Source organism: Drosophila santomea, chromosome 3L, assembly GCF_016746245.2.
Source record: "Drosophila santomea strain STO CAGO 1482 chromosome 3L, Prin_Dsan_1.1, whole genome shotgun sequence".
Classification (NCBI taxonomy): domain Eukaryota; kingdom Metazoa; phylum Arthropoda; class Insecta; order Diptera; family Drosophilidae; genus Drosophila; species Drosophila santomea.
In genome coordinates this window covers 19,699,676-19,721,192 of record NC_053018.2, presented here as the reverse complement: position 1 = coordinate 19,721,192, position 21,517 = coordinate 19,699,676, and the positions used below count along the sequence as shown (strand labels likewise).

The 21,517-nt window shown below is 42.8% G+C and overlaps 1 protein-coding gene across 1 annotated transcript; it reads left to right on the top strand.

Moving 5' to 3' along the window:
• Nucleotides 1-8,160: 8,160 nt before the first annotated feature.
• LOC120448718 (glycine-rich protein DOT1) lies at nt 8,161-8,695 on the top strand. Its single transcript, XM_039630888.1, has one exon. It carries the CDS (start codon nt 8,201-8,203, stop codon nt 8,522-8,524), a length of 324 nt encoding a protein of 107 aa, XP_039486822.1. The 5' UTR covers nt 8,161-8,200; the 3' UTR covers nt 8,525-8,695.
• The last annotated feature ends 12,822 nt before the right edge of the window (nt 8,696-21,517 follow it).

Below are 21,517 nucleotides of genomic sequence, written 5' to 3'. Positions count from 1 at the left end.
TGTGAATTGTTGTCATTGTCGTCATCTGGTTGGGCTTCAACTGGCTCTGCGGCCCCCAATCTTGGCCAGCACTCGGGTGCTCAGTCCCCGCCCGCTTTTCATTACCAATGGCTGGGAGTCCCCTGCCCCCCCTTTCCTGTCACCAATTGCAAACATCAATCAAGCTGCATTATGCAAATATTCGCTTGAAAGTTGCAACAAAAGCGCATCGAGCTGGGGAGAAGTGAAAGACGACAAATGGGAAATCGGAAATGGGTTTGGGTTTCGGTTCGGGTTTTGTGTAGGGTTAGTGTTTTTCGGGCGCTTGAGTTTGGATAGCAGCCTGTCAGACGTCAAAAAGCAGTTGCTATCCGTTTCACCGCCCTCCATATCCCATCATCCATCCCTGCTGTCAGTTGCATTACTGAGACAACAAGACTAGGGTTCATCAGCTACACTTGGAGAAAATACTGCCTATGGCTTTTTAAAATGTATAGCTTAGTTTTTTAGAAATCGAAGTATTTTCTTGAAGCAACATATTTATCTGGTTTTAATTTTTGTATAGTAGCACTTAAAATTCGCATAAAATTCCATGTTAAGTGGAGTGTGGAAAAGAGTTGGAAAGAATCCCCAAGAAAACACACATATCAATTGTACATCATTAAACTAAATAAAATATAAAGAACTCAGTGTATTTCACTAACATTTTTGAAGTGAAAAAATGTCAACATTTTCCAAGTATTGAAAAAAGTACAGGAAATAGAAAAAATAGAAGTCAGCTGCCAATAGTTCGACTCGACGGTATTCAATTCCACTGATTCTCTGGCTCGCCGTTCGCCTGAATTAAACGATAACGAGTTTTGGCTTCCATCGCTTCATTTTGAAACTAAAAGCAAGGGAAGGGTTGCCGGCTGCCAACTCCAGAAAAGCTAAGAGCCAAGAGCAAGGAACCGGAGCACTGGAGAACCACAGGGCCAGGAGCCGTCTTGGTTTATGCGTTAACTTTCGCGACTTTTGGGGTAGTCGAAAGGAGAATTGGAAAAATATATATGTATGAGTTGCATTGCAAAGAACAACAGGACGAAATTAAAACGTCTGCACCGATTTATGCCAACATTTTAAAGGCCAACTTCTACCCACAGATCTCTTCACATACATGCATTGGAGGTATTGGAGTACCATGCAGCAAATCCATATTTTTCCGAATTCCATTTCATTTGCTTTTTGCAAAAGTTCCAACGGAAGTGGAGTTCAACATTATTTTGCTGCTGACAATAAACAAAGGTAAAATCTTCCTGGATTTTGCAAAGGGGCGTGGGAGGCGTGTCTCTCGTCTGCAGTTTGTTTAGCTCGCAACACTTTGTCGGAAACTTTGCATAAAGTTTGCGTTTGGCCTTATTTTTTTCGTCCCCTTTTCGTTTTGGAAAAATCGTGGGGAAAAGTTTTTAAATTACTTTTACGATTTCCGAACAAAATGCAAGACACACAAGAGTGCAAAAATTGCCGTGTGCCGTTAATTGCAAGCAATTTGCGATGCATTAAAAGTTAAGGCCAAGTCTGGAATCGGAAAATTCTCGGCTTAAGCGCAGCGAACTCCGAAAATTGCAATTTAATAGTAGTTTCGCTATTGAAAGTTCGCTGATGACGGAACACAGTTTGAAATTAACATGCAATTTTGATGCTGCTGCAACTTCAATTCGTTCCGCCCCCGGGCCACGCCCACCTTTGCATAATCCTTCAGCTGTTAAGTAGTTCTGCTGAGGGAAATAAACAATTTAATTAGGCAGCACTGTTCTGGCCGTGTGTGTCTGCGAGAGAAATCAAATATGCGTAAACATTAGCTACAAGATTGCGGCAGATTGCCCCTGCCTCCGAAACCCAAAAACACACGCCCAATATCTACATACATATCTAAACACGACGCAGGCATGCGTAATTAAATTTACATGAATTTGATATTGAGCACACAGCTCACACACACGCTGAACACACACACACACGCGTGGCTGAATTGCGCGGCCTGCAATTAACATTGCCTACTTGCCGGCGCAGAAAGCAGGAGGCTTGAATTTCTGTTGCCTGCTTTCGAGCGCTTGGCTTGGAATAGAAGAATAGCGTCTGAATGCGTAGCTCTTTTACAGTTCGGGTCAGGATATTAGCACTGACAAGTTTAATCATGTGTGCTATTATATATTTCAATTAAATTTTCAATTTTGTATGCTGCAAAATATGTGTATGTGTGCCTTAATTTACTAATGTTTAAGCTGGAAGCCAAAAGTATTCTCCTGATTTTGTGCGAATGCAATCGAAGCAAAGTTCCACATATGAAGTGTCATACAATTAATTCCCAATCAATTAGTCATACTTTTAACCTGAATATGTTTAGTTCTGCATTGTTTTACAAAGGGTGTTCTGAAAATTAATGTGCAGTTGACAAAGCTGGAAAACAGAAAAAGATATTAATTTTGAAGAACTTTCAGCCAATTCTTTTGGCATTAATATTTTGTGCTGCACATGTAGAAAAGTATGGAAGTGAGACAACGCACTGGCACAAATGAACTGTGGCAAAAGTTCATTGCGAGGGGAAAAGTTTTGGCATTTGTGATTCTCCGTCCCTCCCTCCTAATTGGCTGTGACCCCGCCCCCCTTGTCGGGCCCAATGAATCTCTAATTTGGCGCATTTCGGAGTTCATAATAATTAAAATTACGCGCTGTCTGCAATGTTGCTTGTACCCGCCGTTGTTGTCCTTGTTATATGTATTATTTATGGCTTGCGAAACTTTGTCCTTGCGACTTCTGCCTTTGACTTGATGCCAACTTTTTGGTTTTCGTTCGTGACATTCATCAACTTTTTGCGTAAATGTCACCAAATCAGACGAGCGGAGGAAAAGAGTTTTAAATGGAGATATAAGTCAGTGCTTTTGTCACTTTTCGAATCGCATATCTGATTATGAAAAGCGATTAATTTCTGTGAAACATTTGCACTTTTCTGGGTATGCTGATTGAAAAAGCTTATATGCTGGCGAACGAGTTGTTGGAAATTCTGTTCGACAAGCACACGACAACAAAGCGAAATTTTGTTATTATTTTTGTTATTATTCCAGCTCTTGGCAATGTCAACAGTTTTGCGCTTTTATCTGTTTGCACAGCAGCCGGGTGCCCACTCATCCGCCCGCTTTGCCTACAGATTCAGTGTGTGTTTAACATAAAGCGATTAATTGCTTTTCATTAAACTCAGCTCGTATTCCCCATCTCATTTGCCACTCCGCCTTTTGCCAGCTGCGCTTATTTAACTTTTAATTTGAAGCCGCGCTCTGTGGCAATTTGAAAGTGTGTTTACCTTGGGAAAACGGCGTGTGCCAGAAACTTAAGAACAGTCTTAAGAAAGGCTTGAATGTACTCTATATAATGTGGGACGATTTTAAACCTATTCCACACTATGTGACTCACTTGTATGAAAACGATAGACATTCATTTAGAATCAACACAGGAATTTTTGGCGATGCAGTTGAATAAGCATAAACTTATAATTAAAAAGAGACAATAAGAATATATAATTTATCACAATGTGAAAATTTGAAACAATGGTATTAATTCAGCTCCAAAATTGTATCTTAGACAACACAGAAAAGAATAGTTTTATCTAAACCAAAAATGTATATGCAAATGTTGCCTTTAACAAATCACTTTAGCTGACATCAATAACTCAACTAAATGCGCACCAATTTGAAGAAACCCCTCGTAATGGTCCGTTAAGCAGTCTGCACTGTGAAAAATGCCATCTACAACCAGACAGGTGGGCAAACAGTCAGTCAACTGGCAAATATTTCGCCCAGACAACGCCCAGTCAGTGCAGGTCAAAGGTGGCTGGAGGTCAAGGCCGGGGCTACACAGGCGAATTTGAGGCAATCCTCGGCTAGACGATGGGACAACAAAAACAGCTGGCCAAGTAATTGGCGTGGGCCTAACTGCAGGGCAATCAACCGGGCTAATATCCCTGGCCAATACCATCGCTAATACCAAAATAAGCGATATATCATCTTATTTCAGCTGTCTGCTGACCAATCGTCTTCTTTTATGGCCTCGGGAAAAACCCATCAAAAGCAATAGAAACTTTACAACTTGCAGACATCTTTTGGGTCAGAGACAAGAATTTTGAACTCGACTTGACTTCATTGATGGCCAAGCAGTGGCCAGTGTAGCATGTTCGTGTATGTAAGCGTGTGTTTGCATACGATGTGGAACATTGGCCCTAAGTCCTCTTTTGGACATTGGCCATCCGATTAAGCTTGCACACCAGCAACAACAGAAGTGCATTGAAATCGAGCAAACTCTCGGCCTGAAGTTTCCGAAAAGCATTTCCTTGTCACCAACGAACTTTTCGACCCATTGTGCGCATTCCGCCCGCATTCGGCCAAACAAGGACCCTGCAGGACCAGCCTTAGCCTTGGCCCCCCGAATAAGCCATGGCTAACAGACTGCTGTTATTAACCACGTGCTTTCCTGCAAGTTGGCGATTCTGCGCAGTGAAGTACACGGTCCTCACGGTCTTCGCTCTCTGTGCTATGAGCTGTTCCCAGTATTTGGCTCACGGTGCGTATGATTGATAAACCAAAATAAATATTTGCCAGCCTCCGCAATGCATAAGGGGCCAACAACTCGGAGACCTCAGCTTGAGAGTGGCATTTGGGGGGCTTTTTTAGGCGTTGGTCGCACGTCGTCGAGGGGCTGTGACCTCCCCCAAGCTCTGGGGGCCTTCCTCCAAACATCTGTGTTATGGGCACAAATTTACACACATACCTACATACATATATATGCTCAATACAGACTGACAGCAGTGACCTTGAGGGGGCTTTTGCATTCCCTGTAAAGCTAGAGAGCGCGCGGCTCAGTGTATTTGTGTGCGTCACGTGGAAGCAGTTTGGCTTATATATTACAAATATATACGGAAATAAATATATAAGTGAAGGTGCTCTTATTTCGGCTGAACACTGGCCACCTCGGCGTTGTAAAGGCTAATGGAAATTTAATTTCTGTTTTGGGGGGGGGCATTAGCTTACTCTGAGCGGCTGCCATGATTATTATGCTTATTATTTTGAGAAGCAGCCTCAGGTGTCGATTAAAGCTGATTAACTGACACAGAGCAGCTGTAGTGAAAATTGCGGTTTTCCCTACCAACAACTGTCAATGCATTAAATTACAATTTAATTGTGAAGGCTGCACACCCACAGGATGTTTCTCCAGGATTTGCAACTGTCAACGTGACACACTTGGGCCAAAGGGGGTCCTTCCCACAGTTCAAGCAGTTATTTATGCCTTTTGAGCATTTGTACTGAGCACTCGGAGTTGTACAGTTCAAGTCATATGCAGTGGCAGCCACACACATAAATTGCATTTGACAAGCTCCGTTGACTTTTATGAGCATGGATTGTCTTTGGCCCTCCTACTAATTAGAGTCATGTCCTGGGGGTTGGAGGAGCATCACATTTGGGGTGGTTCCTCGTTTAAAGGGGAGCCATGTCAGTGGCAGGCTGCAAAACTGCAACCGCAATGGGAAAACTTTGCGAAATAGAAATGTTGCAAAATATTTTGAAGTCAAATCCCCTCCCTTTCCACCTCTTTCTCCATTTGCCATCGCAATTCTTCATTTTCCATTTTTCTCCGTTCCGGCTGAAACAACTTTTTGTTTCGTTCAGGTTAAATGCGCGCGAATTGTTTTTTGGCCAGCAGAACTTTGTGATTTAACTTTTGAATAACAGCCAAGAAGGGCAAGGGGCTTTTGGGGGAGAAGCCAAAAGAGAGAGTGTGCCAAAAATGTAAGTGAAATTCTTTTTCAGCTGACTCCGCAGACAAAGGATACTTGCCGGTGTCGTCCTGTTGACTAGTTTGTCATTTGCGAGCGCACTCAACGGCCAAGAGATAGTCAGCATCCAGGAGTTTCTGTTCCTGAAAATTGGGATACGTTTAATGCTCTAACCTTTTTATGCAAATTACTTTTTCCTCATTCATCCAGTTCCTGGTTCCTGGGTGTTGCAGCACTTTCCTTCCTTTTAGTCACATTTGCGGCTAGAAAGGCAAACATGCTTTCTGCTGCGTTCTCAACTTTTCTGTCCAAGTTGCTAATCAACCTGTTTGCTTAGGTCTTAGGACCATGTCCAGGACCTGGGCTAATGACCAGGGGATTTTTAATTTGTGCACACATGCTGAAACGTTGAGTGTAATTAATGCGGGCAAGATCAACCGCTAATCTAATTAAACAATGTTTAAATGGCGTTCTTTAGTATCACTTTTTGCAAGGGGAAAATTGTGCATTTTTATTATATAGTTTTCTTAGAGTGGATTATTTTTCCAAAGGAAAGTAAGAAAGGAAAGCCTTGGGCTTACCATAAAAATCTTCTTCTTTTGCTTCTTTATTTGCATTTCGTAAGTGAAGTTTGCTCGGCTATACAAGCTGCTTTTTATAGAAAGTTATGAAAAATATAAATTTGAGAGCAAAAGTTTCCGTTGGTGGTCAGTAGAAGTGGAAGGGACCAAGGCACGCGGTTGACCGACAATTTATTACAATCACGTCAAAACTCATTTGAATGGCCGGCATAGTAGCCGCAGTTGCCGCCCATAAATCAGATGCTGCACTGCAGCTGATAATGCTGAGAGTCGCTGAGAGTTGGGAGCTGGGCGGAAGTACAACTCCAATGTGGGCCATCTGCTCAATCGAATGGCTCGCTGACTTCTGGCCAAAACAAACGCTCAAAAGCAGCCGGATGCGCTGCTCGCTTTTTTGGTTTTCGGTTTCTGGGTCAAAGGCAAATGGACCAGACGTGGAGGAGCCCACATTGGAAGGCCGCATGAATCACAGCGAAAGTTTCCGAAAATTAAAAGTGAAAGATGCTCGAAATGTTACATAATTCTCAAACAATCTGGTGTACCTTATACCTCAACGAGTAACGTTAAATGGAATAATTAATTACATTTTCCCAGTTGATTAACGACTACTACACACCTATACCACTTAACGACGGTTTTTAAGGTCAATTTAACTTAGCGACAATTATCATTCCAATTGTTTTAGTAGATTTATATTGTAGGCATCATTTGCTGTCTTCCTCAATATGTGTAACTCCGTTTTTACCTTTCAGAAAGTACTACTAAATATGCAAACAAGTTCTGTGCCAACAATTGGAGATTAAACAAGAGAGAACGCTATAGTCGAGTTCCCCGACTATCTGATACCCGTTACTCAGCTAGTGTAAGTGCGAAGGACAGTTTTTGGCGGTTTGTGGGCGTTAGAGTGGGCGTGGCCAAAAGTTTTTTGGCAAATAGATAGAAATTTACAAGACTAATACAAAAATGAAAAAATATCAAAACATTTTTCAAAAGTGTGGGCGTGGCAGCTTTGGGCGGTTTGTGGGCGTTAGAGTGGGCGTGGCCAAAAGTTTTTTAGCAAATAGATAGAAATTTACAAGACTAATACAAATATGAAAAAATATCGAAACATTTTTCAAAAGTGTGGGCGTGGCAGCTTTGGGCGGTTTGTGGGCGTTAGAGTGGGCGTGGCAAAAAATTTTTTTGCAAATCGATAGAAATTTACAAGACCAATACAAAAATGAAAAAATATTAAAACATTTTTCAAAAATGTGGGCGTGGCAGTTTTGGGCGGTTTGTGGGCGTTAGAGTGGGCGTGGCAACCTGAATCGACAAACTTGCGCTGCGTCTATGTCCCTGGAGTCTGTATACTTAATCTCAACTTTCTAGCTTTTGTAGTTCCTGAGATCTCGACGTTCATACGGACAGACGGACAGACGGACAGACGGACAGACGGACAGACGGACAGACAGACGGACGGACAGACGGACATGGCCAGATCGACTCGGCTATTGATCCTGATCAAGAATATATATACTTTATATGGTCGGAAACGCTTCCTTCTGCCTGTTACATACTTTTCAACGAATCTAGTATACCCTTTTACTCTACGAGTAACGGGTATAATGAGACTGCTAACACCCGCTGCATACGACATGATTAATGGAATTTTCGTGTCTATCTAGTTCGCTTGTGGGTTGCAAGCTCAAGATCAAGATCATCTGTTCCTCTGCCATGGGTGCAACATGACTAGGCTGTATGCAATCCAGTTAGTAGTTAGTATATAAACTGGGCTGCGGTTGGGTTAAAGGCATCAGTTACTTGGAAGTCACTACCAGTCACGGATATCCAGTTCATCATGCGCTTCGCTCTACTTGCTGTTCTCCTCATCGGAGTGATCTTCACCATTGTGTCCGCCGGCGGAGGCGGAGGTGGCCAAGGAGGTTGGCAGAAGAATGGCGGAGGAGGAGGTGGTGGAGGCCAAGGAGGATGGCAGAAGAATGGCGGAGGAGGCGGCGGTGGTGGCCAAGGAGGCTGGCAAAAGGGCGGCGGTGGCGGCGGAGGTGGCAAGCATGGAGGTGGAAATGGTGGTGGTGGCAAGCACGGAGGCGGCGGTGGAGGTGGTGGCAAGCACGGAGGCGGCGGTGGCGGTGGAGGAAAGCACGGAGGCGGCGGCTGGTAAATACCAAAGATCCCCAAGCGAACCACCGAAAATACTCCAGCTACTACTATTTAGGACCTGGTTCAAAGAGAGTTCTTTGGCAGCGTTGTCCTCCTAAAAGCAATACCTATCTCTCCTCTCTTCTGTACTCAATTGCTTAACTATGTGTTTTCATTACTTCCTTGTTTAATTTAAAAATAAAATTCTTTTCCTGCAATACAAAAAGCCAACATATTTTACTGGCGGTGGTCCACTCTCAACCACTTCAAGTACTCCCAACTCTAGCTTCCTGCTGCACATAAAAACCATTTTCGGGACTTTGCCGTGCCACTCAAGAGAACCTGCATAAAGCTGCACAAATTGACTTGTTTATGCGATAATTTCGTGGAGAAACTCCAACAATTCGATTATTTAGTGATTTCGAGGGATTTCTAAAGATTGCCAGGGGAAAGGCTCAGAGAAAAAGGGGGGGAAACACTAAAAGAGGATAGTCTGGGCAGCTCACAGCTGTTTCCAGCTCGACCTGCCTCGGAAAATAAAACAAGATTTATTTAGTTGGTTCGGCATTAACTGTTGCCCTTTTGTTATGGCCAAGATGCCCCTGCCACTGCCACTGCCCCAACCGACAGGAACTCTTCTATAACGACTTTGTATTCATGTGTGTGTTCCGAAGCTTCGGAAGGAGCCAGCACATAAAACTCGGATGGGTTTTCTTTTCATTAAAAGCGGATTTACGCACACACACAAAGTGGGGAAAAGGTGGAGAAAGACACAGGACGGAGGACTGAGACTGGAAGTGAGAGCAGCTTATTGCACAATAAACACGAAACCAACCCCAACACCAACCCAAACCCAAGCCCCATACCACACATGCACACAAATTATGAGGCTGGCCAAGCGAAGAAAAGTCCCTTTGGCGTTCGGATGCTGACTCAGATACGAGGAGTTTTTCTTTCTTCAGCATTGACAAAAAAAATTACCAAAATGTTCCACATTCAATAGCCTTTTATATATTATAGGTGAGGCATTCGTATCAATAATAATTTCGCAAATAAATTACTTTTAAGTTTTTTATTGGATTTTACTTGCAATTTAGTAAAGTTCTTTTTATGAACTTTGTTAGAGTGCACATTCAAATAAAGTTATTGAACGAGAGTGTGTAAAATCGTTTTCTGTGTAAGAACTAAAGAAGAAGATGGCGAATCCACAAAGGCGAGGGATATGTTTGGTGGCCTTTGCGTGTGCTAGTCGTCAACTGGTCAATGTTGTCACAGACGAATGTCAACAAGAGATAAGCCATTCATTTTATTCATTCATTCTGGGCCAGCCCCCAGATCTCCGCTGCCCATCGTCCTTGGCAGTTAACTACTCCGTAATTTGAGACTTGTTTGCTGTCACTCGAGACGAAAATAATCGACTTTGCCACGCCGTCTACTCGCTATCTAGCCCTATCGCAATCCTCAAGGAATGTCGGGCGCGTCTTGTGTCAGATTTTGCTTTGCGAAGCGAGCAAATAAAAACACGTATACGCAGGGTGGGCCCTGTGGTCCTAAGAATTGAATGCGCCGAAGGATACGTCAATTATCGCGGCCAATGATCAAAATAAGCTGTGTATATAAGCCCCTTCGATTGGTGTTGTAAGCCGTCAGCAGCAGACGAAAGTTGCCCTGTGTTGCATATGATGCATTTTTCAACTTCTTAAAAATTGTTTTATGAGAAATGCTCCACTTCTTTCATGCATTTTTTTAAACTATATTTAAATATCGTATGGGCTACCAAATGTGGTAACACCATTTCCTAGGGCAGAAGAATAGGAAGCGAAAGTCCAGTTGTGATATTTTTTGTGCCATGGCTTGAATTATTTTTTTTGTGTGTCTGCACACAAGAGTAAGAAACCCAAAGTCCTTTTGCTAATTATGCCACAGAGTTTTGCTGTTGACTTCGCCCTGCTCTTGCAAATAAATGATAGGATGCTTGGTCAGCTCATTCACATCCTGGCCATGTTTGTTGACCATTTCTTGGGCTTTTGGCCATTTGCCCGAGACAAAACAAATGTTCCTGCATCCGGAGCAGACTCCTTTTGCCATTCGACTGGCCAGCTGGCTGTCTGCCTGGCTCGGCCTTACACATGTACCCGACTTCGTCCTGCGGCGACCGCCTCCAGTTTTTCTGTGTGGCCACGCCAAATGCATTTTTCAACTGCTGACCAGGGCAGCAGTCGCAGCACTGCAAAATAAACTAAATTTGTATTTTGTCCATCAGCGTATATTATTAAGAACCGATTAAGAATGGATAGCTTATCGATGATATATTTAAAAACCCTAAATTTATGTTAAAGCTTACTGTAAAAATTAAAACCTCGTTATTCAAACTCACAAACTCTCGAAATACAATGTTGTTACATTAAATAGTGCTTAAATGTGACTTTTAAACGCATATAAGAATGACATATCATGCGAGGCAGTGAGTGTGAAAATTGTTTCCAGTGTACTGATGACTCCAGTACTAATGCTTCTAGTCGGTCGGCCGCCTCGTTAGCCACAGCAGCTCCAACAGGGCTGGCGGATTTCGAGGGAAAATGGGTTTGGGCCAAATGTTGCACGGTGAAAAATAACAGAGCACCGGATGTGTCGCCTTTCATTCTTGCCTCCTGCAACATCAGTTGGGTTGAGTGCTGTTTGACTTGCGTATAAATGCAATTTACAGTTGCAGGCGACGCCTCATGAATTTTAAGGAGCTGGCAACTTGAACAGGCTGCCACGCCCACTCGGAATTACTTTTTCCGCCTCTCAGACCCAACACCATTTTGGTTGCTGTGTGTGGTTGCTTGGGTGGTGTGCGATAAATGCGTTTCTTAATTGTGTGAACTCATTTCTGATAGGTGGGCATATTGTTACGGAATTGCAGAATGCAATGCAGAATGCAGAATGCCCAAATGGATATTGAAGAATCGAAGAAGATCGCATATTGCGTATACGTCTACGTTCCGGGTATTTACAGTTTGCTGGCCCTTTATTTATTGCACATGTTTTTATTGAATTCTTCCCAGACAGGCAATCGAAGGGTAGGGAAGGGAGGGAGCGTTATAAATATTTATACCCGTTCGTATAACGTATAATATTGCCGGCATTGTCCGGTGGGCGGGTACTGAACTGAACCAGGAACTCCCTCTGGCCGATGGTTTTTAAATTGATTTCTCGCATCCGTTGCGCCAGGGCCGCCACAAACAGACAGCCAGCTTCAGTTCCAGTGCCAGCCATACAAAAAATATATATAAATATATATAGCTACGGCTTGCCGATCCCATGACCCGCGATGGCCAAGCATTTATCTTGCGACCCTTTTGGGACTTCGCAGCCCTTTTTGCCTTGGCCTGAAATTGGCTTGTCCGCACTTAAATAATAATCAATTCTATTAAATTATTGAGTAAGCTGCTTTCGCTAATTGTGGGTGGGCGATTGGGCGGCCAGCAGCAGTTATTACAGCTAAGTTGGCCAAAAACTTTTCCTATTTTCCCCTTAGCTGCGTCCTTGGTCTGTCATCGTGGCTGGATAAACTTTATTGCCAACTTTATTTTCGCATTTCCTTTCAGGATTTCAGAATTTGTCATTGAATTCCCCGGAGCTTTCCTTCTTTCTCTATCTCGATATTTTGACTGTTATCTGGCGCATTACTGTGATTATTGTCGTTTCAAAAAGGATGTGGTAGCAGGATACGCTAGCAACATGTGCCTCATGGTTGCAGTCCCTTTTCGATCCGCTTTTTTACACTCTTATTTCAACTGGTCTGAATTAAATTGCTTGTCACAGATAAATCAACAGAGGTTGCATATATTATGCGCTTTTTTATTTCAGATTTAATAAACGAGATGGCGAGATGAAAAATGCAATAAATATATGTATATGGCACCGCAGACAGCCTGACGTCTGTTTAAAATAAAATATTTCTTTAATAGCTTACAACGAGATTTCCTACATGATATATTTAATGAAGCTTTTTTGGCTGGTCTGTCGCATATAAATATGTTTTTATATGACACGACCCACAAGCAAATTGTTATTTAATATATCTACAATGTCTTAAATAATCCCAATAAGAATCTTTTTTACAAAAATATAAAATTTGTCGAAGGCTAACTAAAAACTATTATGTGCCACTTAGTCAAATAAAATTAAATTTTTATGGTGATATCCATAATAGCCTTAAATAATATTTAGTCCGAAAAACATGGCCCTTTTTGGGATCTTACAAATAGGTCTTACGATCATACGTTAAATTATTCTATTTTGATGAAGGTTGGACCCTTCGCTCTCTCATTATGTTAGTGTGGCAATAGGTCATTGAAGGGACCACTATCGCTCTGTATAGAAACACTTTGTTGCTATGGCTCAGCTTGCTCGGCAAGTTGCTCCAATTTTATTGGTGTGCTCCTTCACGTAAGCCGCTTGTCCAGGGTCAATCCCAGGTACTGCGCCTGGGGAGATTGAAAGATGAGCTGTAGTTTATGTCCTATAGATTAACCCTTGGGAGGATTTTGTACTTTAGGGAGAAAACACATTGCTGGGACTCAACTGGAAAGTTGAAATTAAGCATGCAAGTTTGTTGACCCATGTTTTGTTATTTATTCATTTTTTTTATTAGTCTGTTAAATATCTCTCGATTTGCCTAAAAAAAACCGCCAAAAACTGTCAGTGCTGAAGTCTCTCTCTCGCATATCCACTAGCTGAGTAACGGCTATCAAATAATCGGGGAACTCGACTATAGCATTCTCCTTGTTATGGATTATGTATATGAAGGAACTATAATCAACATTTGCTACATTAAGATACATTACTCGGGCTGCACCGAGCACTAGGCGCACCGGCAACGCTTTAAACCCAAAAGTGAGTTGGGCAGGAGAATAGAGGGCAACAAGCATTATATGTCAATGGCAACCACTGTCGCTACCACGAAAGGCTAAGGCGCCACAGGAATCGGCGGGCAAACGTCCTTAGCAGTAGTCGCCCACCAGTGTGGCTTAACCGACCATACTTGATCTCCTTCAAGGAGGGTGAGTGATTGTCCCCTGTTTGTAATTGTAATACATTTTTAAGTTTAGACACAAGCTCACAAAGGCGGAGTTGAATCCCCGTATGCCTTACATTTCTTTAAACATGTCATCCTAAAAGTATGCTTCAATATTATACCAACAATTTAACAGAGCTGTTAATAGCATTGTTATAGCACAGAAAACTAAAATACAAATGCTTCGAATTGAAAACTATGAAAAGCCGCAGGACAAGAGAAGAACAGGAATACAAAAACTCTCAAAATTATCCAACAAATGCAAGTAAATATTGTTTATGGGTATTCCTAAACGCCGCACAGACAAACTTTTAATGAGTCGAACCAACATGGAGATTGGGGAATTGGTGCTTTTGAGTTTAGCATGAAATTTAATTTGCACTCCCTAAACTAAACTATGGACTGCAAACCCTTTTGGGGCTCGGGGGCTTTCGGGATTCCGAGTGCGGTTTGAAAATGATTTTGTAATATTGCACACAAGCGGGGCGCTCATCTGGAAATAGCTGAGCGCATGGCACAAATGCGCATAAATAAACATTCCAGGACGAGCATTCCTGTGTTCCCGCAAAGGGATAATGCGATTGGATGGGGGAGTTCGGTGGGGTTGGTGGGTACCATGCAGGTAATAACCGGATGCAGCTAATTGAATAAAGCGTGTTTAAGCCGGGACATCGCACACAGGACATTGCACTCGGTCCTGGGATGTCAGAAAATCCGTTAGCCCCGACGGAATGCAGTCCGGTTCAGCTGGGAATTGCTCCTGGTCCACGGAAGCGGAAGTTGCACTCTGCTCATGTGTTAGTGTGGCTTCGTATATGGCTTAATGGTTTAAATATTTAAATTTTAATTTGCTTAGCGTTAGCAGTGTGTGCTGCGAATAACTCTTCATTATTATAAAATAAATAAAGTTAATCTACTATAAACTTTGATTTAATTTTATTTAATATTATATTATTTTATTTATATTATTATTTAAAGAGTCGAACCCCTTTCACTTCGTTAAGACTAAAGCAATGTGGCTCAATGGCTAATCCCGAATACATTTAGCAAATCACGTACGACACATCAGTTCCCGGACATATAAGTAGAGGAGCGCAGGCGACTTACCTGCTTTGATGTTACAATGATGATTAATGAAAATAAATCTATTGAATACGTGCTAGGCTGCCCCTTTTGTCGCCTTGGGTGCAAACATAATACCCCTAGAAGCCCAAAAAAGACTTACAATTTGTTTCCCTTTGATTGATTTGTCGAAGGCAGCCCAAACACTTCCTAATTGTTAAACTCAATGATTGGCAAAAAAATGGGTTTTATGAACTTAAATTTAAGGCGATTTTTGACATGTTGCTGGCATCGAGACCGGAAGTCCATGTGGAAGTCAGGAAAACAAAAGGGAGAATCGTTGTGTGAAAGCCCCTGGTAGGGAAAATGCCAGAGGAGAGGTGGGAAGGCAAAACAACAATTTGATTTGCCGGAAAATCAAATCAATTTCAAAACCGAAGCCTTGGGTGCTCGAACTGTTTACGGCTGACTGGGCTGGCTAATTATTTTGGCCAGTGCCCACAGACGACAGAGGAGCAAGGGGAGAAACGGCTGGAAGAGCAGGACATGTCCGGGGATCAGCATGCAAAGTCCATTTACCATCAAGTGACGCCTACACAGAAGACAGATTAACTAGCCATGTTGCCATGGTGCTATGTTGCAGGGGTATCCCCCCATTCCGCTCCCAAAAAGGCAGTCGGCCCAAAGTAGATTACCAAATTTAACACTTCATTGGGTATCCTGGTGCATGGACATGGCCTGTTGACAGCTCAGCCCGTTGACCCTTGGTCTTTGACATATTTAAAATTCCATTTCATATACCCGCAAACGCATCACCAATGGATATTTCATATATTTCATTTGCCGTTTTTAATCAAATTCGCACTCATCGCGCTCGCAGTCCCATGAAATATTCAAGTTTCGGCTGTCAACCAGATGTTGTGGGCTGACACTGCCGATCTGGTTCGGAATCGTAATCGGCAGTGGGATGTAGGATGTGGGATAGGGATATCATCCAGCCCACTGTCAGCTGCCAAAGGCTTCGCATTTCATTCGCTTTTTGGCAGGCATTTTTATCGCCTTTCGCATATATGAGTTTTCTCTTTCCTACGTTGACAATATTTTTAATGAAGTTCCCTCTGCTTCGGATTTTTGTTTGCCGGCACGAAGTGTCAAATTAAAATAATCAGAACATGACAGCTACCGGTGTGCTGCGAAATGCCAGTCCCCCTCATCATTAGGCCCACGCCCGAAAAAAATAAACTTGAGCCGCAGAAATATGTTTCATTAGCGCGAATTTCGGCGCATTTCTTGCAACTTACTTTGTGCGCTTCATTAAAGCGACAAATCCGATTAGGTCAGCCCGAAAGTGTTCCAGTTCCAAATGCCCCAAACTTTTATTAAAATAAATTGAAAATCAAATCGAACGTGAACCGCAACATGAACATTAGGCGGCCAGCGACTAAGCATTTAATGTCAACCCCCGGGATGTTTCCTCATCTCCGCAAAAAACTCCGCAAAAATCACCAAAAATCCATAACAAACACCAGGCAAAATAAATAAGCAAACGAGAAAAATAAGGCGAAACTGCCAGCCAGATCAGCGAATCTCTCGGTACCCTTCTCAATATTCTTTTCGCAAGGGTTCGGGCCGACTGGAAACTTGAGATTTATTAATTCTTAGAATGATTCCTATAAATTTGTCTCTGCATCTGGGTCCACTGACCATCGGATGAGCTGGGACTGGGGAACGGAAACTGACAGACCATGGAAATCTTGAAAATCTTGGGGTCGCCAACAGCACATTTTTATCCAGATAAAGTGCACTTTTGGCATGGGGTATCGGGGAGGGCGGATGGGTTAGTAAAATATGTTTAATAAGCGAAAACGCTCAATTAATCTTTGCTATCGGGGAGATACAAATTTCTTGGATAAAAACATTTTTTCTTCCCGTTTATTTTTCGCCATTATTCTTGGGTTCCTTTTTGACCTAGTCAGCTGAAGGTGGGATTAACCAATTATGATGAACATAAGGAAAATGTTTAAAAAATACTTGTATTTTATAACAGTGTAGAAATATTACCCTTTACTCGTAGACTCTACGGTCTTTTTTTAATTCAATATGCCAGAAAAATGTGAAAATTTAGTGCTCGCACTTCCAGTAACGGGTATCTCATAGTCGGGGAACTTGACTATTGCGTTCTCTCTTGTTTTTGTTTAGACATTATATATTAAGTATATGAATTTATAAATAAACGAGAACTACAGGTCTGGGTCACAAAACCAACAAACCCAACGAAAGGTTAAAAATGTCTTTGATGTTCCAGCCCCCAAAACCAAATCCACTGGAATGTATCTTATCTGTCAATGCAACTCACACAAATATCGCATTTAAGCTATCAGCTTTTATGAAGCTGCGCTTGGTTGTTACTATAACTATAGTTGCTGGTTGCTGTTAGGTAGTTGCGGCTTGCAAGCATCGCTGTTGCGGTTGCTTGTGGCCACAAAAGCTGCAACATGGATACTAAACCGTGGAGCAAACAAAACTCCCATGCATCATGTTTGGTTACCTAATACATTTCTCATATTTTCGAGAAACAGCTGAGCTTGGAGGAGGAACGCCAAGCACCTGGCATCTGTTGCTCTACGCTTCTCCCTTCCTTAACAACGTCCCACTTGCAACTTGCTATTTGCCACTTGCCACTTGCAACACCAGCCAACATCCACTCCCCCATGTAAAAGTGTGGCCCTACAAATTGCTTCCTCATTGGCCTCAGCAATTAAAAGTAATGAAAAGTTGCGCAGGGCAACAAAAAGTCGCACCACCACCTCCCGTTGCCCATTGCCCAATGCCACATCGTCATCCGCTGCTCCATCATCAACGGCTTCGGAGGTCTGGACTCGGTGGATTCGGTGGAATCGTTGGACTCGTCGCATTCGGCGGATGCGGAGCTGCATTAAAGTCAAACAACGGTAATTATGCAAATTGCAAAATGGAGCGACTGCAGCAACGAATGCAGCGACAGGCAACGGCTGTCAGCTGGGTTCTTCAGCCTCAGATCCCTCCATAGCCCCCATCGGCATCCCCATTCGCCACTCCAGATCCAGTTCCAGGCTTAGTCCACTGGCCACACATCGACCGCGACGTCGCCTTCGCCGGGGCAAGTGTTGCCAGTAGGAAATCAAATTAGCGCGCCACACCGGACAGCTCTGGCTACTCCCCTACACTGCCAGAAAAGTACTAGTTAATTTGGGAGCATTAGGTTATGTGATTGTCGGGATATATAGTATATATTATTGTGTATATATTTCTATCTGACAATGCAATACATTTTTTACCGAATAATTCGATAAATATTTTTCAGTGCATTCCTAGCTCCTGTACTAGATTCCGACCGCAGATATGGCCAGTTGTTGCTGCTGTTGCAGTTGTTGCGGTGACCACCGGCACGCACAGCAGCAACTGCACCACTGCAACTGGAACTTCACAACTGCACAACTGCAACTCCAGCTGCAAAGCGCAACTGCTCTGCATGTGGTGCTCATATAAGCAAATGTGATTATTGGTTTCGAGGCATAGAAACAGACCACAAATGAGCGAAGGATGAGGACGAGTGGGTCAGGAGGCATTCGACTGGAAAAGGAAGCTTTGGTCAGCGGAAAGACAGAAAGTACAGGAAATGGCCTCAAGCGATCATCTTCTAAGCTTTTGCTAAGCCAGAGCAAATTTGTTCCTGATGTGTATGTGCACGTTTTGCAAATGCTGCAGTTGTGACTTCCATCCGAGTGTCCAACAAAGTGCCTGAGGATTAATTTCCAGCAGGCAAGTGTTGTGAAAATATGGGAAGATTATTCATGCTATTTCAAGCTACTTGCTGAGTAGGGAAAATAATGTTTGTGTACGATGCTCCCCACAGACACGGATACGTAGTCAATAAAACGTTTTGTAAGCAAACAATGGCAAACCTGCATTTATTTAATCAATACCTTTTTTACATAATACCTTTTAGTTTTAAAAAACAAAAATACGGCCAGTAATAATTGTCAAGTTCATTGCAAATCAATCAGTCAAGAATTCCAAGTGAACTTTTAGGGCCAAAACCCATTTGGACACGTGGTCCACGACTGACGCAATTTTAATTAGTTGTGGCGGCTCGAATTGGGAACGCAATTCCCGGCTAGGGACACGTTTTTGGATAACGGACGTTTGACGACTCTAAGCCCTCTGACTTCTGGCCAGTCTCTTCGATTGCTTCAATGGCCCGAACTGGCTCGCCTCCAGGCCATAAACTTGAACTCGTTTCGCTGCGTTTGCTGCGACTTTGCTGCTGCTGCCGTTCCTGTTGCGGAGTTGCTGCTGGGCCTTTTGGTTTTGCTGCTGCCGTTGCAGCTGCAATAAACTGGCGGCCACTTGCAAGTTTTATGGTCAGCCCGCCTCGTTGCCGGACTAAGGGGAAATGCAAAATAGCGGAAATGGTTCTGCCTGAAAGTGGAATTAGAAGGCAAAGTGGCCACCATTTGAGGTGTTGAAAATGGCCAGACTGGAAGGTGACGTCTCGGACAATCTGCCCTGGGTCCGCCCATGACAGCTGCGCTAATTGCAAACCGCCATAAAAAAGCGCAACATATTCAAAGTGCTAGATGGCGAAAGATTCCAGGAGACTGAAAATCCCTCCAGTGCCACAAATCGTGCTCGACCAGATGCATTTTCCAGAAGCACTGCAGCAGATTAAGTTCGAAAAAGATATATATAATTTTTTTTATTTTTTAAGCAGTTCTGCTAAGTTTAAATTTAGAAAGCTTTAACTATCGGAGGTGAGGTATAATTCTATTCGTTAAATATAAAATTGAACTTCAAATGAATATATTTGCTTTGCAATAAACAACAGTTTCTATACAAAAACTTATAAATTAGTGTAATAAATGCATTTAATTCAAGGCACTTTAATTTAACCCACCATGAATAATCTTATTTAACAAGAATTCCTGCTGTCTGCTGGAATTATGTTAAGTTGCGGACAGTGGACATTTCCAAAAAGACTTTTCGATGACTAACATCATTGAAGCTGCATGTTAGAAGTTCGGTTTGAAAGTCCACCTCCAATTCTGCGGTTGTGTTCTGTTTCTCGCTTAATTGGCATCGAATTGCTTGGATATTTCAAATCCAAAAACAACATTGATGGGGCTGGGGGCTGGGGGCCGGGGGGCAGCAGCAGCTCATCAATACAATGGCCCAATCCCCTTCCGCGGGAGCATTTTTCAAAGTCCGAGGCGCGTTAACAAAAATCCTTTTGAACATGTCTGTGCTCCTAATCAAAATTCCAAAAGTCATCAGCCCTTGTTTGCCGACTCCACTTTGGGCACCCAGTTAACTGCTATCCTCCACGGATACCCATCCCCATGATCGAGCCCCTCGATCCCCCAGTTGCAGCTTAATGACTGCCGGCCAGGAATTCTTTAGCTGACTTGTGGTCCACTCGGCCGGCGAAACGCAACAAAAAAGGACGGCAGAAATGGATTTCTTTAATTTATAATTTATTGATGTTACCGATTCCCCGATCCCCCAATTCCCCGATGTCCCTGTCCTCTGAACCAGTGAATTCCCCACAATTGCTCATTAGGTGCCGGGCATTAATCATCCGGCAGTGACCCAGAGAGACGGCCACTAGGTCATCCGCCTGGATGGGGAAAGTAAACAATTTAACGCCCTCTAGGCAAAGTCCCGAAAACTTGCTAATTATCAACACATTTGATGCGATACAAGATGGCTTGTACGGAAAAGGGAAAGCGGGCATTTTAAAGTTCCTTCAAGTGGGAAGAAAGGATTTGCTAATATACTGGAAAAAATCTGGCAAAGCAAAAATGATTTTAAATACATTTGTTAGAAGCTTTAGTGTTCGACAATATTTGGACGCATTTTTTAATCGGATGTTATTATGTTGTTATAATATTATAAGATAAGAATATAATATTATAAGATAAAGAAGTATAAATATTCGAAGGCTGGTAGACCATTTCCAAAAATTCAATTCATGTTCAGTTATAAAAGCGATACTTCCTTTTATGTATTTTAAATATTTGTTGAATATTTTACGATGCATTCCAATTTGTTTACCGTGTAGATTGCGAAGGGGATAAGCCAGCAGCAGAAATCCAATTTCGTAGCACATCAGACTGCGCCACGCCTCCTTTAACGCCCCAAAAAAACTACCGAAGTAAGTGCTGAACCACCTTGCAGAACCCCTCTCCACTCTCCCCTTCCCCCACCCAATCATCTTTCTCCGCTTCCCCATTCCTCACCACTTCTGCACCCCGTGCACTTGCATTCCCTATTGCGTTCTTCCCTCGTTCTTTGTTTCCTTCCAGTGCGTAGCTGCAACGCAAAGGAAAAGTGATTAATTTTTGATATTGTTGAGGAGATTGCCTATAGGGGGACCGAAAAGGGGAGCATTGGATGGAGAAAAGGGAGGAGCGATGCAGGTGCCGCTGGAACGAGTTAGAGACACCACACCGAAACAGGATACCCCTTTGCCTCGGGTTCTCGAGGTCCTCACCTCGAGTTTTACCTATATATATGTATGTATATACCCTGCATAGCATCTTGTTCCTCAACACTCCTTCGACGCGTCTCGCTTCAGTCTGCCAGCTATCAATCAGCTTTTGACATTTTTAACTGGAATTTCATGAAAATTTATTCGATTTTAAATTAAAGACGAAAAAAGAGTGAAACGGAATTGCGGGTAGAGCGAAAAGACAATAAACAAGGACGGAGCAGTCCTTGATCCTTTATTAGCCCACAAAGGCTACAAGGCGCCTACAAAATACCAGCAATTTGTGGAATTTACATAAAAATTTCTGCTTTAACCAGTTTTATGTTCTGTTTATTAGGTGTTCTCGCTCAAATCCCCAC